This window comes from Dendropsophus ebraccatus, chromosome 9, assembly GCF_027789765.1.
Source record: "Dendropsophus ebraccatus isolate aDenEbr1 chromosome 9, aDenEbr1.pat, whole genome shotgun sequence".
In the NCBI taxonomy this organism is placed as follows: Eukaryota; Metazoa; Chordata; class Amphibia; order Anura; family Hylidae; genus Dendropsophus; species Dendropsophus ebraccatus.
In genome coordinates, this window is record NC_091462.1 from 99,014,840 (window position 1) to 99,032,851 (window position 18,012).

The 18,012-nt window shown below is 40.8% G+C and overlaps 1 protein-coding gene across 2 annotated transcripts in view; it reads right to left on the minus strand.

The window, feature by feature from the left end:
• Positions 1–18,012, minus strand: part of GRID2IP (Grid2 interacting protein) — a 71,695-nt gene that overhangs the window by 20,814 nt on the left and 32,869 nt on the right. The window contains exons 3-11 of one of the 2 annotated variants that reach the window (XM_069983994.1): positions 11,391–11,642; positions 10,489–10,574; positions 10,106–10,175; positions 8,485–8,579; positions 6,978–7,158; positions 5,280–5,428; positions 3,066–3,170; positions 1,711–1,811; positions 15–120 (exon numbers count right to left, since the gene is read on the minus strand). In XM_069983994.1, coding sequence (XP_069840095.1) covers positions 15–120; positions 1,711–1,811; positions 3,066–3,170; positions 5,280–5,428; positions 6,978–7,158; positions 8,485–8,579; positions 10,106–10,175; positions 10,489–10,574; positions 11,391–11,642 — 1,145 coding nt within the window. Of the gene's footprint in view, positions 1–14; positions 121–1,710; positions 1,812–3,050; positions 3,171–5,279; positions 5,429–6,977; positions 7,159–8,484; positions 8,580–10,105; positions 10,176–10,488; positions 10,575–11,390; positions 11,643–18,012 lie in introns of both variants that reach the window. The other variant, XM_069983993.1, reaches the window with a different exon arrangement.

Consider the following 18,012-nt stretch of genomic DNA (forward strand, 5'->3'; position numbering starts at 1 on the left):
TACAGTACGGGTACCTGTGGTATGGTAGAGGTTACATGATCCCCGGGATCTCAGGCTGCTCAGTTTACCCGGCATATTATTAATAAAGCGATTCTCCAACTCAGCATAAACCGCCGACATCTACAGGTATAGAGGGAAAAATAGGATTATTATACCAAGTCTATACAACCATGAATGGTATATGAATGCACAGTCTCCAGAAAAGGACAATTCCAGAATTTTTTAATCTTAAAGTGTCACTGTTGTTTCGTTTTTTTTTTCAGAAATCAATAGTCCAGGCGATTTTAAGAAACTTTGTATTTAGGTTTATTAGGCAAAAATGCCATTATCTGCTTTCAAAAAGCCTTTCCCCAGTCCCCCCCCCCCCTCTCATTCACTTCTCATTATCAGGAAATCTCGACTCTTTTACATCAGTCGGGCCCTGTGTAACCTATGGAGAGGGGTGAAGGAAAGAGTGAGATTAGTCGCCAGCAGAGAGCAGAGAACAAAGGATTACACAGCAGGACCTGTGTGGAAGCCTGTATTCAGAGGTCAGAGCGGTCAGTGCTGACTTCAGAGGAGATACCCCGTAGATGTAGCTGTAAATTAACTCTTTGTTGTCCTGTTTTGGTGCCTCATCTCCCTCAACCCCTCCCCTCTCTATAGACAATCATGAAGACAGGGGGGAGAGATTCAAACTGCTTTTACATGATAAAAATGCATTTTTTTCGGCTAATAAACCCCATTACAATGTTTCTTAAAATCGCCTGTACTATTGATTTCTGCAAAAAAAAAAAAACATGTAAATGACAGTGACACTTTAAAACTTTGTGCTCTGTTCTTCTGTCAATCCTCCAGGAAATATATGAATACCCTGACAACTGGGCATCGCCCGCCTCTGGTTGCCTGACACCGTCCCATCAGCATAGATAGTGACAGATTCTATAGGAATACATCCTTTAAAGAAGGGAGTGGCAAAATCCAGCTCTTTGTAAATACCCTACACTCTGAAAGACAAAGATTCTGATCAAACCCCCAAACCCCCCCCCCCCCCCCCCCCCATCCATTCCCTAATTCCGAAATTCCAGGAAATACCCCTTTAATGATTCATGAGAGAACAAGGTAAATGTATGCGTTTTCTTTGGAGAGCCAATATTAAATCCCATTAATGTACAATAAGATTCTGGCTTGAAATGACAGGCCCAGAGCCTGAGGCTGCACTACTGAGAGATTCTGATGACATTGTGTAAAGTCTTTGCACTGAAAATCCTACAGTTAGGATCCCAATCTATGTCTATAATGAACCAGATAAGTAACAAAAAAAATATGTTTTTTAAATCTACTAATGTCAGGAAGTCATATAGATTTGTAAATTACTTCTATTGAAAAATCTCAAGTCTTCAAGTATTTATCAGCTGCTGTATGTCCTGCAGGAAGTGGTGTATTCTTTCCAGTGTGACACAGTGCTCTCTGCTGCCACCTCTGTCCATGTCAGGAACTGTCCAGAGCAGCAGCAAATTCTCACAGAAAACATTTCCTGCTCTGGACAGTTCCTGACATGGACAAGGGTGGCAGCAGAGAGCACTGTGTCACCCTGGAAAGAATACACTACTTCTTGAAGGACATACAGCAGCTGATAAGTACTGGAAGACTTGTGATTTTTTAAATTAAATCTGTATAACTTTCTGATTTGCACTTGTGAAAAATCACAGTCACATAAGCAGTGCAGACCATTTTAGGGTTGGGTGTTTCGGGTAGCGATGTCCCATCTCCTGCTTGTCTCTCTCCTGATGTCAGACGAGGAGCCACTTCCATTGGGTCACACTGAGAGACTGCAAGAGAAACATACCCCTTTAAGATCCACTCCATTAGGTAGGTGTGCAGGGTTAGTTTAATAGTAGTGTGAATAATATGATCATTCCTCTCTTAAAGTGACAGTAAAAAAACAAAACATACAGTTGTGAGTAAGCAAGATTATTTTTTTTTTTTTACAAATTCTAGGATTCCACCCCTCTTGGCACTCTTTATTTCAGGATAAAGGAGGTGGTGGAGCTTATCTACACTGGGGAGGTTTCTACTGCAACAAACTGCATCCCATACAGTATATAATTTATGGTGTCATTTGCACATAGTATACACATGTAGCAGAGCTCAATACTATTTTTTCTTGTTTTAAAACCATGATTCTCAGTAGGGTGATACTGAATTCTGTAAGAAATTACTATGCCAAATAATCTCCGACATGCTGCACTGACAAACTCAGCTCTGCTACATCTCTACCTGCTGTGTTCTGGGCCATATATTATAGAATATTTCAACAGAAATAAGAACAAATAGGGTATTAAGGTGGACCTGTCAGCAGGAAATCAAGGATGTAAATAATCCCATGGCTAGATAGTCCTAGGCATCATGATTCTGGGCATACCTTTTTTATCTCCATAGTCCTTTCCAGTGCAGAGATATAAGTTTTTTTTGTTAATATGCAAATTAGGCTCAAGTGTCCAGGGGGCTTTCCCTAGCGTGGCAAGAGTCCCGGTAAGTCCAGCCCCTCAAAAAGAGGTAAGTCCAGCATTACTTTATCACTGCTCCATGAGCCCACTGTATCCATTAACTGTGCTGGACTAACACTACTAAAGAAGGACATGGGCTGTGCATAACTGGGCTCTTGCCAAGCTGGGGGACGCCCTCTGGACACTTAAGCTTAATTTGCATATTAACAAAAAGGCTTATATCTCTGCACTGGAAAGGACTATGGAGATAAGAAAGGTATGGCTGGAATCGTGATACCTAGACCTATCTAGCCATGAGCCTATTTACACCCTTTTTACAGGTCCACTTTAAGGGAAGCCTGATCTTTTAATAAAATCTAGCTCAATCAAAAAAAATCTTCCATCTTCGGAAAAAGTCAAGCAAACTATAAAGCCACGAAGATGCTCTGGGAATCCTAGTATCTTGTATCCTGGTATAATACACAGTATAGTACAGGACACATAATCTAGTCAGGACATGATGAATATTTTGGGGTATAAGTATTACATTTTGGTGCTATATTATATATAAAGTATTTATACATGAATTATAGTCACCCGTCTTCCCTTCGTCTACAGCTGGTGCTCGTATGCTCCCCTGGTACATTGCCTGTCCATGGACAGACCCTCGATGTGGGACCCCAATATCGGCATCCATGGCAGCTACATGGGAATAAGCAAAAGATAATATTTCAGCCTAGCTAGTAATGTAGCTGCCATCCTTAGTTTTATCCGGTCCCAGGGCTTATTACAAGCTATGACTCCCAATGACATTGAGGGGGACGGTTGCCGCAGAGATTTGGCCTATTTGGCAGCAATGACTAAAGCGTGAATGTTAGGGGTTATAATACCATGCTGAACAGGGTTTTTCCTAGAGCAGATAAGAGAATTAAGAGCTTAATTTCTAGATCTCCTCCATATCCCTATAATGCATATAAGTAATCACCAGAGGAGCCCTGTCATGTCATCGCCCCGCATTAACCGCATTACACAAAGTGCAAACTTAGAATGATACGGCGCAGTCATGTGACCCAGCCTCTCCACATAACGGGATTTAAGGGAAGAAATCTCGGCAGATGATGTCTGGTTGTTATGGCGACGGCAGGAGCGGACGATGGAGAAAATGGGAGCCAGGGGAACAGATGTTGTAATTCTAATGATAAAGGGGACAGCCCAAGCACGCTGAGCTATTAATCTCATAAATCTGTGTCCGACATGTTCAAGCATTTTTCTGGATGACTGTATAGAGTATAGCCAGAACCCAATATATAAAAATATCTAAAAAAAAATCCTAAAAAAAAAAAAAAAATTCACCTAAAATAATAACGGTAATAATTATTATTTATTATTTATTTAGCTGTAGTGCACCCCTAGTGGTGACAACAGCACATGTCATGGCCCAATGTCTGGACCATGTGGACCTGCCATCATAGATCTATTGTAGGAGGGCAGCCTCTCCTCCGATGCATCTAACAACACTACTATTAGGGCCTGGCACACATGGTTCTGACACCAACCATGATCAAGATATTGTATGTGCTGGCGCCTGGCTGGAAGCAGGCCTGAACACGGCAAGTATACATTTTTTCTACTTTTGTCTGGGGGCTGAGTAATATTATTATATCTCATTTAGGGTCTGAATAAATTTTTAGGGTTTGAATAATTTTAGGGGTCTGGTCTAGGGTCTGATTTAAGGGGTTATTCAGCGAAAATCTTTTTCTTTCAAATCAACTGGTGTCAGAAAGTTATAAAGATTTGTAATTTACTTCTTTCTAAAAATCTCAAGTCTTCCCATACTTATCAGCTGCTGTATGCTGTTTTTTTCACTTTGACACAGTGCTCTCTGCTGTCACCTCTGTCCGAGACAGGAACTGTGCAGAGCAGTAGCAAATCCCCATAGAAAACCTCTCCTGCTCTGGACAGTTCCTGACATGGACAGAGGTGGCAGCAGAGAACACTGTTTTAGACTGCAAAGAAAACAAGATTTCCTGCAGAACATACCGCAGCTGATAAGTACTGGAACACTTGAGATTTTTAAATAGAAGTAAATTACAAATCTATATAACTTTCTGACACCAGTCGGTTTGAAAGAAAAAGATTTTCACTAGATAACCCCTTTAAGATTTAGTGCTCTGGGTCTGGTGTCTCATTAATTTTAGGGGTCTGAATTAATTGTAGGGTCTGCCACAATATATGTATTCTAGAAGGCATTGTCTCCTCCATTCTACGTAGCAGAACTACTATCAGGGCCTGTCAGACAGGATCGTAACACCAGCAAGTATATGATCGCATCTGGAAGGGGATGTGAGGGTGGAAAGTATACATTTTTCTCTTTAGGTCTAAGGGTATGTTCACACTGAGCAAAATCAGCAGAAACAATGGGGGAGATTCATCAAACATGGTGTAAAGTGAAACTGGCTCAGTCGCCCCTAGCAACCAATCAGATTCCACCTTTCATTCCTCACAGACTCTTTGGAAAATGAAAGGTGGAATCTGATTGGTTGCTAGGGGCAACTGAGCCAGTTTCACTTTACACCATGTTTGATAAATCTCCCCCAATGTGTCTATGTGATGGCTCGCGCGCTTCCGCTCAAAAAACTGACATGTCAATTCTCTGAGCGAAGAGCATTATAAATGTGTATGTGGTTAGACATGACACAACAGTCCATGGTGATATGGTCATGCGATTACTTTGTAGGTGCCCCCCCACACCTATGAGATGATAGGTGATGGACATGAGAAGATGAGCGCTCGGTTACAGAACTCTCTGACCTGCCTTGTACCCCAGAAACCGAGCGATCTTGTGCTGGCAGTGTTCCTGTTCCTCATATGTCATCAACTGGAAGATGAATTGCCAGATGATCTGTTTGGCCGGAGTGTCCAGGACCGGATATATATCCACTATGAGAGTGTCAATGTTCCTGAGGATACAAAGAAGAGGAGACAGGAGGTCACAGATGGAGCAGCTGTCAGGACGTGTCCCCCGGTGACTGTGTAACCTTATCATGTGTCAGTCAGACAATGTGAGAAGGACGGCAGGAGGCTACCCTATACATGACAACTCCTCAGATATATACATACACATGGCTCCACTGGGGGATATAATGACATTTATTTATTTCAAGTCTGTGGCTTCTATGATGTAAATCCATAGTGACAAGTCTATAATAATGTTCAAATTGATACAGCCAACACTTAGCTATTTTATTCTGATGGGCAGCATTATAGTAGTTATATTCTTGTATATAGGAGCAGTATTATAGTAGTTATATTCTTGTATATAGGAGCAGTATTATAGTAGTTATATTCTTGTATATAGGGAACAGTATTATAGTAGTTATATTCTTGTATATAGGAGCAGTATTATAGTAGTTATATTCTTGTATATAGGAGCAGTATTATAGTAGTTATATTCTTGTATATAGGGAGCTGTATTATAGTAGTTATATTCTTGTATATAGGGGACAGTATTATAATAGTTATATTCCTGTATATAAGAGCAGTATTATAGCAGTTATATTCTTGTATATAGGAGCAGTATTATAGTAGTTATATTCTTGTGTATAGGAGGCAGTATTATAGTAGTTATATTCTTGTATATAGGAGCAGTATTATAGTAGTTATATTCTTGTATATAGGGGACAGTATTATAGTAGTTATATTCTTGTATATAGGGGACAGTATTATAGTAGTTATATTGCTGTGTATAAGAGCAGTATTATAGCAGTTATATTCTTGTATATAGGAGCAGTATTATAGTAGTTATATTCTTGTGTATAGGAGGCAGTATTATAGTAGTTATATTCTTGTATATAGGAGCAGTATTATAGTAGGTATATTCTTGTATATAGGAGCAGTATTATAGTAGTTATATTCTTGTATATAGGAGCAGTATTATAGTAGTTATATTGCTGTGTATAAGAGCAGTATTATAGCAGTTATATTCTTGTATATAGGAGCAGTATTATAGTAGTTATATTCTTGTATATAGGGAGCAGTATTATAGTAGTTATATTCTTGTATATAGGAGCAGTATTATAGTAGTTATATTCTTGTATATAGGAGCAGTATTATAGTAGTTATATTCTTGTATATCGGAACAGTATTATAGTAGTTATATTCTTGTATATAGGAGCAGTATTATAGTAGTTATATTCCTGTATATAAGAGCAGTATTATAGCAGTTATATTCTTGTATATAGGAGCAGTATTATAGTAGTTATATTCTTGTATATAGGGAGCAGTATTATAGTAGTTATATTCTTGTATATAGGGAGCAGTATTATAGTAGTTATATTCTTGTATATAGGGGCAGTATTATAGTAGTTATTTTCTTGTATATAGGAGCAGTATCAAAGTAGTTATAGTCTCATATATAGGAGCAGTATTATAGTAGTTATATTCTTATTCATAGGGAGCAGTATTACATTGGTTACATTGTACAATTTTTTTTCCAGCAAATGACACTACCTGTGCTGAAAGAAGCTTTCTAGAGCTTTGCACACTGTGTAGCGCTCTGTGGGAGTGAGCAGATGTTCCAGCTGTTGACTAAAACTCCGTCCTTGGATACGAATGTTGGAGGGGAGAATTTCTGCTACCCACTGGAGGGAGGTGAGAGCAGATGTTGGGAGAGTAGTATCAGAATCTGTGTCTGTAATGCAAGGGACAAAAAACAATGAAAAATAATTTATTCAATGGAAATTTAATCAAGAGAAGATAAATAATACGCTATAAATTCATGACCCTGCTTTAACAGGTATTGGACACAAGATGGCAGTGCACAGTCTATGATTAGGGATAACATCTGACAGAATGAGCAGCCTGTCATCAGAATGGCTATTAGATCATTTTTTTAAGGTGATTCCCTTTGGTTCCTTAAGGACACAGTTATTTTGAGCTTTGAGGGTTGTAGTTCTTAATAGCACCATAAAGTGCATGGAAGAAGTCATTTAAAATTTAAAGTGATATGTAAGCATGTAGAGGAGCCAGACCTGGCGGCCATCATTAGGCCCCTGGCTGTCATCCAGACCCATTGGCATGTCTACAGGTATTGTTGGAGTGAAAGATGAAACCCCCTCCAACAGAGAATGTTGCCTAAGGTTTTATGGGGTATTACCATCTCCAAAAGTTACACCCTATTCACTGGATAAGGAAAAAAGGTGTTTTCTGGGGGTCCAACTTCTGGGGTTTCTAAAAATCATGTTAAGGAAAACTGTACCCCAAATTACATTAGTGCACCATGTGACTGTAAGAAGTCAAAGGTTTTTTTGTAATGACAGGTACCCCTTAAGGAAGTACTCTTCCCCTTTAAGAGAGCTTTCAAATCACCTATAAGTGAATTCTGATTTTAATGGAGGGGGTTTCCTGTGTTCATAATCCTCACAGAGTGTAGAGTTGTTACAAAGAGAGTCTCCCTTTCTGGAGGACCTGTGCTGTCCTGCTTTGCACAGAAAGGCCATTGATGTGAATGTACACTGTGTTAGGCTATGTTCACACAACGTATCTTTTGCATAAATCACGGTCGTTGTTGCAATTTGATTCATGCAAAAGATATGTTGTATTTGAATAAATGGAATCCTGGCCGGAGTGTATACACATAGTATATGCTCCGGAAGGGATTCCAAGCGGCCACACGAAAAACTGATATGTCAGTTTTGTGTGGCTGCTATTCATTGAATAGCAGCCGCACAGACATGTCAGTTCACACAATGGAGCGGAAGGGAAAATGAATGCTTACTATACTGATAGATTTCCCTCAGATTACAGATGCTTGTTGTAAATAGGGCACTTAGTGATCAGCTTATGGTATGGTGACCCTTATGGTATGGATATCTTCCTAACATGTAGGGGCTTTTTAAAGTTGAGATTCTTCAAACTGTCCTCACAGTAACACATACATTTCCTTTCCCCATATACATTGAATTGTATATTAATATTATTCTGGATTGCCGATCCCATGAGCGACTGTAGGGCTCACCTGCACAGTATGACACGCTGCCCTCCTCCACCACCAATGTTGGCATGGCACCACTGCCCTGTAGCATGCAGACCACCTTCTCATGGCAGCAATTCCTAAGAGTCAAAACAGAAGCCTATGAGACTAACATAGAAACGGTTACAGATGTCAATTAATAGGATGAGGTAAGTGAGGGGGAGAAGGATTACTCCATTTATCTAACGTATGTGGCATCTGTCACCAAATCACAATAGTGCGTTCTCCACATTCTCCAAAATGGATGATGATGGTTGAAAAAAATTTATTTCAGCACTTATAATAGGAGAAACTGTACAAGTACTATGCAGAGAAGAGGAACATATGGAGGATTATTTAGGTCATAACAGTGTGGGGTATAATCATACAGCTTTATCCTAAGACTAATACTTATAAGAGAAAACAGCTGGCACTGCTTAAAGTGTAAGTGTCATTTAAACAATCAATAGTACAAACGAATATACGAAAATCTGTTTTCTGTTCATTATTAATAAAAAGCTGTCTACATCACAGAGAAGCAGAGTGAAGACAGGTTTCCACTTACTATCATAGTCTAGGGAGAGGGGAGGGGCCGAGGGGGATGAGTGAGCAGGAAGAGGAGACAAATAGCTTGTGCGATGCGTAGACTTTGTGGCCACAGAAAACGCTGGAATTATGAAGTGGAATTATGTTGTTTTTAGTGATTATATAGTCCATAGGAGGCAGCACATAGGCTAGTCTGCATCCTCATTGTAGCTGAGCACAGGGAAAGCAGACACAAAGGTGGAGTTTGCAGGGGGGGGGGGGGGGGGTAACTAGGCCATAAACTTGTAACAGAATGGCCAGATATAGTACATACAGAGGACAGGGCATCCAAGAAAGTCCCCGGAAATTATAGTTACACTTACTCCAGGCCAGTATGGAGCAGCCAAAAACACAGTGGTGCATAGGGTAATATAGCAGTCAATGTATTCCATTAACGTATTGGATCCTGCCCTAAGACAACACCTATGGGCTATGAATGCTCCAGGACTCACTGTTACTATTACACAGACAGCTTCTCCAAGTGTAATGTCTATTCTAATGCTAACATGTAATATATAGACGTCAGGGGAGACTCAGTATCTGCATGCAGCAGCACCAGTGATATATACCAGTCCTAGGACCAGGGCTTGAGCAGCCATTGGTGGCAGCAGGGGTGAATGTTCAGCTCATCTGAGCATTCATGTATTCATGTGGTAGACAGGCTGCAATATATAGGTGGCTTATCTCAATGAGAACAAAAGCATTGGAAAATGGAACCCCAACTGACCTTTCTCTCCTGACATAATCGTCATGTTCTCTATCTACTATTTATGGCTAGGATACCTCTTTATGCTATTTTTCCATAGGCATCACATACAGCAGGGATGGGGAACCTTTGGCCCTCCAGCCTTTGGCTTTGGCTGTCCCGGCATGATGGGAGTTGTAGTTTTGCAACAGCTGGAGGACCGGAGGTTTCCTATTCCTGAAATAGAGGCTCATTCCTAATTCCTTCTTTGTCATTGAGCCCATTCAATAGCATGTCATTAGAAGAAGACCAATATCCACCATCATTGTACAACTATGGTAAAGCCAAGCTCCTTACCTCATGTCCAAGCCATTCAAGAATAAGATTCTGTCTCCAGGCTGGAGTCCGGCCACCTCTGCAGGGCTGCCTGAAAGAGATACGTCATCATATTCTGACACTAACAGAGGCCCACTACACAGCTGTATACTTTATATAACCTATAGAGGAGGGGGCACTCCATATTAGCTGAGGGGTTCTGCTCAACAATAAACTGCAGATGACAAGTGCACACAGCGCACAAATAACAAGGATGTGGATACACCCACAGAAAAGATATATATATATATATATATATATATATATATATATATATATATATATATATATATACACACACACAGTATAGTCCTATAAACCCCATATAACACTGCACAAGATATAATGATAGTAAAGTACTGTACCTGGGAGAATGGACTCTATCCATACTGGAGCATTACCCCGTAATGTGAACCCAAAACTGCTACTTCCCTTACACACCCGTACCGTCCTGCGGAAATATTAGGAGACAATAAGAGGAATGAAAAATCTCCTACTGTCATGTGTACACAGCTCCTATGCAGACCAATGTGTCTCTATGGTTTCAGACTACAAACATAATTTTTTGCCACCTCTTACGGGGGGAAGCAGTGAACAAACATATAAATGAGAGCAGGGCTGTGGAGTCTGCAGCTTTGACTCTTGAATTTTATCAGGACCGACTCCGACTCCTGCTCCTTCATAAATGGCCAGTCATATACCAGGGGAGTTATTTATCACACTGGCTCAGCAGCTTCTCCCTAATGTTCTACATGATCCTGGGGTGACTGAGGGAATGAGGAAAGATATAAAGCAGCTTCTCCTGTGTGTGCAGTGGATGCAGCCAGTCTCCAGCCTCCATGTCCTGAACTACTCACAACTAGACAAGATGGAGCAGGTGATCTTTTCCTGCTGACTGTTTTCTATGTTTCTTACTAAATATTCACCATACATACAGAAACACTTCTAACAATGCCAGATACCTGTACCTATAAAATTCATATCAAAACTCAATTTTAAATTGTTCTAAGATTTTTTTTTAAAGCTGGAGTCGGAACATTTTTTCCGACTCCAACTCTGACTCCGACCCAGCCAAAACTAGTTCCAACTCCACAGCCCTGAATGAGAGTTTAGTCTATAACCCTAGAGATATATGTCTGTATAGGAGCTGTATGCACAAAGCGGTAGACTTCTTATAATCAAGACCATTTACAAAGTTTATTACAGATGCCCTTGGACAATGAAATCCGTGGTGGCATGAGTGTACACACCCCGGTATTACAGTTACCTGTGTGGCTTCCCGGTGCCCACACTGCCAGCCACAAGAGAACTGCTCTTCTTCAATCCCCTGCCCACATCATCCTGGCAGTGTGGCATAGGAGCTGCCCTGGTAGACACCAGCAACCTTTCATGGTGGTCTTCGCTGCGACTCCTCCTCAGACGATTACTCCGCTCACTCCTGGATCGGCAGATCTTGCTGATTAGACTCTGGGACACCACATGGTCAAAGCGTTGCCGATGTTTCCTGGGGATGAATATTCTGGAATAAGGATAGATAGGAATACATATGTTAAGGAGTGGATTCGTCAACACATCCATCACCCACATCAATATACAGTACTACTGCATCCACCGCAGACATTATATTCAACCATTCTACCATGTCCCTCATGCCACTTCCACCCAAGCATCCAGTTCCATCAAGTCTATTAAGTCTATTAACCAGTCTTATAACCATCGTAAACCAGTGTCTGGCAGGCTTCTCCACAGCCACCGGTACAACTTTAGAGACAATCTCTGAAGTGACAGGCTGCTCAGCCAATCACTGCCCGCCGTGGTTCCATGCTGGCCAGTGATAGGCCGAGCAGCCTGCAAACCATTATTCCCTTTTCCCATCCAATGCACCATTTCCTTCCTCCTCTTAAAACACATTAACTTCTTCCCTCACGCCAATTTCATAAAGTCCACAAGCAAAGTAGTCTTTCATCATCCCGCTAGTTGGTCTAACCTTTGCCTTATCCATAAAAGTATTACAACATTTCCCTCTTTCACCATTTTACCACTTTCCTCATGCCACTTCCACCCAGGTGACCAGATCTACCGAGTTATAATCCAGTCTACCACCATCATAACATTCGGTCATAGCCACTCCCCCCCTATTCGATCTACTGGTAGCCAATCTACCACTGCTCTTACCCATAACAATCCAACCACTCCCTTTTCTATTAACCAACCATTGCCTTCACGCCTGAATTCAACCAAGAGATCATTTTGACCCCAGCATTCATCCAACCTATCATGGATATCTACCCAATGGACCAGTGCCCAAGAAATCAATCTCTCTTCCCTTGCGTCCCTTCTTGTTGACCACTTTCACCGAATCAATTTACCACAGCATCCCACCAGAGCTGGTCACATGACTTACCCCCTTCTCCCACTTCCAAACCCCCCACCATTCCTTCTACATTCTTCTGATCCATGACGCCGGAGACGGAATGAGTGACTAAGTCTGAGAACATGTTTCACCTCCGTCTCAGTAGGACACAATGACAACTCTTCCTGTCATTGTCCCTGTTCCATCCTTTATTTCCCAAACATTTAATTTCTTTCTCATCTTCCTTTCTTCCCCTCTCCCAGCAGGGCTGACATTTCTTCAGGGAGCAGAAGGAACTCTCAGAAGATTTGGCAGAGCGAGTCTCATCATATAATTATCCCAGCAGCGAGATAAAAGCCAGCTAGCAAGCATGCACACGCCATCACTCAGCCCGGGCAGCATCTCCTGCGTCTGCCACCTTGGTATTTCCAGATCAAAGGATAAAGATTCTCCCGTCTGTGTCTCTCCATTTCGCACATACTGCAGGGTTCACACAAAGTACAAAGCGTGCCGTGTCTTGTGATTTGTTTTCGACATGTTGTCATTTAACACAACCCTTAAATCTGCTTTACGGAACGAAACAGGAAGCGGCCAGAGCTTGATAACTTAATCATTCGCTCCTTACCCTGGTACTAATCTCATCAGGGCACAAGGCTGATCACATGACCGTCCCTGGGAACACTTGACGTCCTCTGCTGATCATTAAGTCCTCGTTAAACGCTTCAATATTCAGCGCTAATTGACAGATCGCTTTACATGTCTTTAGCTGGATGCTCGGTAATTGGACGCATATTTCCATTGGGCGTAAGGACTGCTTTAGCTAAATGGAGTCACTTACCAACAAGGGCATACCTACCATGGAGAGCGATGGGAGCCCGAAATGGAAGGGTTCGTCTGATCCCTACTTCAATGGGTGGTGAGAACCTGCAGGGAGATGCGATCTCCATGGGTGCTGCCATGTTAGTAAACCACGAGGCGGAAAAAGTTTATGAGTAGTTAGGATTATGATGGTGTCCAGCAACTCTATGATGACCTAGTCACCCTGTGGTTTAGAATGCAAGACTAAAGCTATCAGATGCTGAACTCATGTTAGGACTCGGCACACTTAGGGTTAGGCTAATACAATATTATATTTGGCCCCTACTTATAAGATATATGACAAAAGAATATCAATGGGCCAAGGATCTAGTATGGTGGCACATGAACCATCATATGATGCCTCATCTGACACTGTATTCTACCCTAGAAGCAATAATTCTAGAGGCAATACTCAAATAATATGGAAAGTCATGGAGCACTCTAGAAATTAAAGGAGAAGTCCAGGGTCGGACATTTTTTTTAAAACAGGTACGGAAGAGGTGGCTGAACATAACAAAGGGGACCTTCCTCGCTGAGGTCCACTGTCCTCTGCTCCTGTTGCCAGTCTCTCAGTGGGGACTGGGACATGACATTTTAGGCTTGCTCAGCCAGTCAGCGGCTGTAGCAGGGTCCCAACTTGGCCACCAACTGGCTGAGCGGGCCTGACACATCACGTCCCGGGTCCTCACTTAGACCGGGAAGTGGGAACTTGAGCGGAGAGCAGCGGACCCCTTCGCTGGAGCCAGTGAGGTAAGTGCCTGTTATGTTCAGCCACCTCCTCCCCAGCGGTTTACAAAAAAAATTCCGATCTTAGACTTCTCCTTTAAAGGGGATCTGTCAGCAAGAAAACAAAGGTATAAGTAAGCTTGTGGCTAGATACGGCTAGTCATCACAATTTTAGGCACATCTTTTTTTTAATTTCAATAGTCCTCTTCATTAGCAAGATATCAGCCCTTTCCATGCAGGGGAACGCCCCTTAAGCATGTGAGGCTCATTTGCATATTAACAAAAAGGCTTATATCTTTCTGATGGAGTAGACTATTAAAATATAAAAGGTATGCCCGGAATCATGATGACTAGCCCTTTATAGCCATAGGATTACTTACACCCCTATTTTCCTGCTGACAGTTGCCCTTTAAGAGTGAACAAGCTCAAAGTTATTCAGATTCATGATAGTCTGGGGGGGGGGGGGGGCTATACTGCACCTTCATTTGCCCCTGAATTCAAGCACAATAAAAAGACAATAGTGTCATATGGTATATATATATATATATATATATATATATATATATCAAGTGATTGCGTCCCAGTGCCATATTGTAAATATATTAACCCAAGCTTCATTATTTTATGCAAGCCAAGCAAATGCTACAAGAGCTGGCAGGATAAATGAATGAATGGCTTCTCCCGTAAAGCGGATGTAGAGCTGACATTACATCCATCACATGGCGTTCATTTAGGAGCGGATTATACTGTAAGAACTTGTAAGTGTAAATGCCAAGAGCATCAAGACTGAAGGATCAGCAGCGAAAGACGAGAAGGAAACACAGCACAACTGGTAACGTACATGCACCGAGCTACTCTATGGAATACTCTCCTGACTGTGCTCAGCCTGATCTCCCTGTTCAATGAATGAAACGTGAGAACTACAGTGCAGACTGACACACAGGGAAGACAGCAGAGAGGGCTGTTCAGAGTCAGTAACAAGATAGGTGACAACCCCTATTGCTGCTTATTGTCACCCAAGGTCTGCCAAGAAGTTTGGGCGGAAGACACCAGGGTGAGAAAGGGTTAATGTTGGTACATAGGAAAGTTTATAGTAGGGGGAATGAGAAAGAAGTCACTACCAGAGTGTGAGCACAAGTGCAAATGTGAGTAAGCGTGAGGGTCGGAGTGGTTATTAATGGATGACTGTATACTTATCAAAGTATGAGTGGGAGCTAGAATATCAGTGTGAATATGTGTGAGTGTACTGTATGACTGTAAGTACAAGTGAGTGAGTATAACAGTGAGCATGCTAAAGAGTATGAATACAAGTGTGAGTGTATGAGTGAGTATAACAGTGAGCATGCTAAAGAGTATGAATATAAGTGTGAGTGTATGAGTGAGTATAACGGTGAGTATGCTGATGAGTTTCAATATAAGTGTGAGTGTATGAGTATAGTATGAGTATAACAGCAAGTACACTTATCAGTAATAATATGAGTGTAATTGTGTGTGCAGAAGTGTAACGGTGAATATGCCTATGAGTGCTCAAGTGTGACTGTGAGTGTATGAGTAAGAATAACACCAAACATGCTTCTGAGTACGAATATTAATACAACTGTAATTGTGAGTGTTTGTGTGAGTATAACAGTGATTATGCGTGAGTATAACTATTAATACAATGTCATTGTCAATGTATGAGTAAGTATAACTGTGAGTGCACTTAAGAGTGTGAATATTGGAACAAGTGTGATTATGAGTTTAGTATATGCTTGAGTATATTCCACAGTATATTCTGACAGTATAAGCTGTCAGTTCCAGTTATCTGGGACTTGCATAAATGCACAAATAGAATGATGATGGCATAGGATGTGGATTATGTCATAGAATGATGATGATGATATAGGATGATGATGATATAGGATGGTGATGACATAGGATGCGAATGATGTCATAGAATGATGATGATGATATAGGATGATGATGATATAGGATGGTGATGACATAGGATGTGGTTGATGTCATAGAATGATGATGATGATGATATAGGATGATGATGATATAGGATGGTGATGACATAGGATGTGGTTGATGTCATAGAATGATGATGATGATATAGGATGATGATGATATAGGATGGTGATGACATAGGATGTGGATGATGTCATAGAATGATGATAATGATGATGATGATGATGATATAGGATGTGTTGACATAGGATGGTGGTGACATAGGATGGTGGTGACATAGGATGGTGATGACATAGGATGATGATGATAAGAAGAATATATAAGATGATGATGATGATATAAGATGGTGATGATGACATAGAATGATGGTGATATAGGATGGTGATGACATAGGATGATGATATAAGATGATGATGATATAGGATGATGATGATATAGGATGGTGATGACATAGGATGCGGATGATGTCATAGAATGATGATGATGATATAGGATGATGATGATATAGGATGGTGATGACATAGGATGTGGATGATGTCATAGAATGATGATAATGATGATGATGATGATATAGGATGTGTTGACATAGGATGGTGGTGACATAGGATGGTGATGACATAGGATGATGATGATAAGAAGAATATATAAGATGATGATGATGATATAAGATGGTGATGATGACATAGAATGATGGTGATATAGGATGGTGATGACATAGGATGATGATATAAGATGATGATGATGATATAGGATGGTGATGACATAGGATGGTGATGACATAGGATCATGATATAAGATGATGATGATATAGGATGGTGATGACATAGGATATGGATGATGTCATAGAATGATGATAATGATGATGATGATGATATAGGATGTGTTGACATAGGATGGTGATGACATAGGATGGTGATGACATAGGATGATGATGATAAGAAGAATATATAAGATGATGATGATGATATAAGATGGTGATGATGACATAGAATGATGGTGATATAGGATGGTGATGACATAGGATGATGATATAAGATGATGATGATGATATAGGATGGTGATGACATAGGATGGTGATGACATAGGATCATGATATAAGATGATGATGATATAGGATGGTGATGACATAGGATATGGATGATGTCATAGAATGATGATAATGATGATGATGATGATATAGGATGTGTTGACATAGGATGGTGATGACATAGGATGGTGATGACATAGGATGATGATGATAAGAAGAATATATAAGATGATGATGATGATATAAGATGGTGATGATGACATAGAATGATGGTGATATAGGATGGTGATGACATAGGATGATGATATAAGATGATGATGATATAGGATGGTGATGACATAGGATGATGATATAAGATGATGATGATATAGGATGGTGATGACATAGGATGATGATATAAGATGATGATGATGATATAGGATGGCGATGACATAGGATGGTGATGATAGGAAGATGATATAAGATGATGATGATGATAATGCAGGATGGTGATGATATAAGATGGTGATGATGATATAGGATGATGATGACATAAAATGATAATGATATAGGATGGTGATGATGATGATGATATAGAACGAATGAAATACAAGACACATAAGACAACAAATGGTTTAGTTACATTTGAAATTTTATAAAATAAGTAACATTTTTCGGTCTCAGAATTTCCCATCACCCCATACATCACTCTATCTACATCTCTAAAACTTCATACCCCTCCTCCTCCTCCCATCCGATCCGATATTGTCTTTTATCTCACGGTTATCCGCAGATGCATTTCCCATGACAATTTAGGGGACGCTCCTACCACATTGGGTCTGAGACCCTACAAGAGTCGTCCAATCCCCTCTGATGATCAACTCACCGGAAATGCCTGGAAAAGCCGTGATGTTTGCCCATGTCCGCTCAGGTTGGCACCATCAGGGTGATTGACAGGCTGATGGGAGTCAAGGTGACTTACATGAGTGTGCTGTG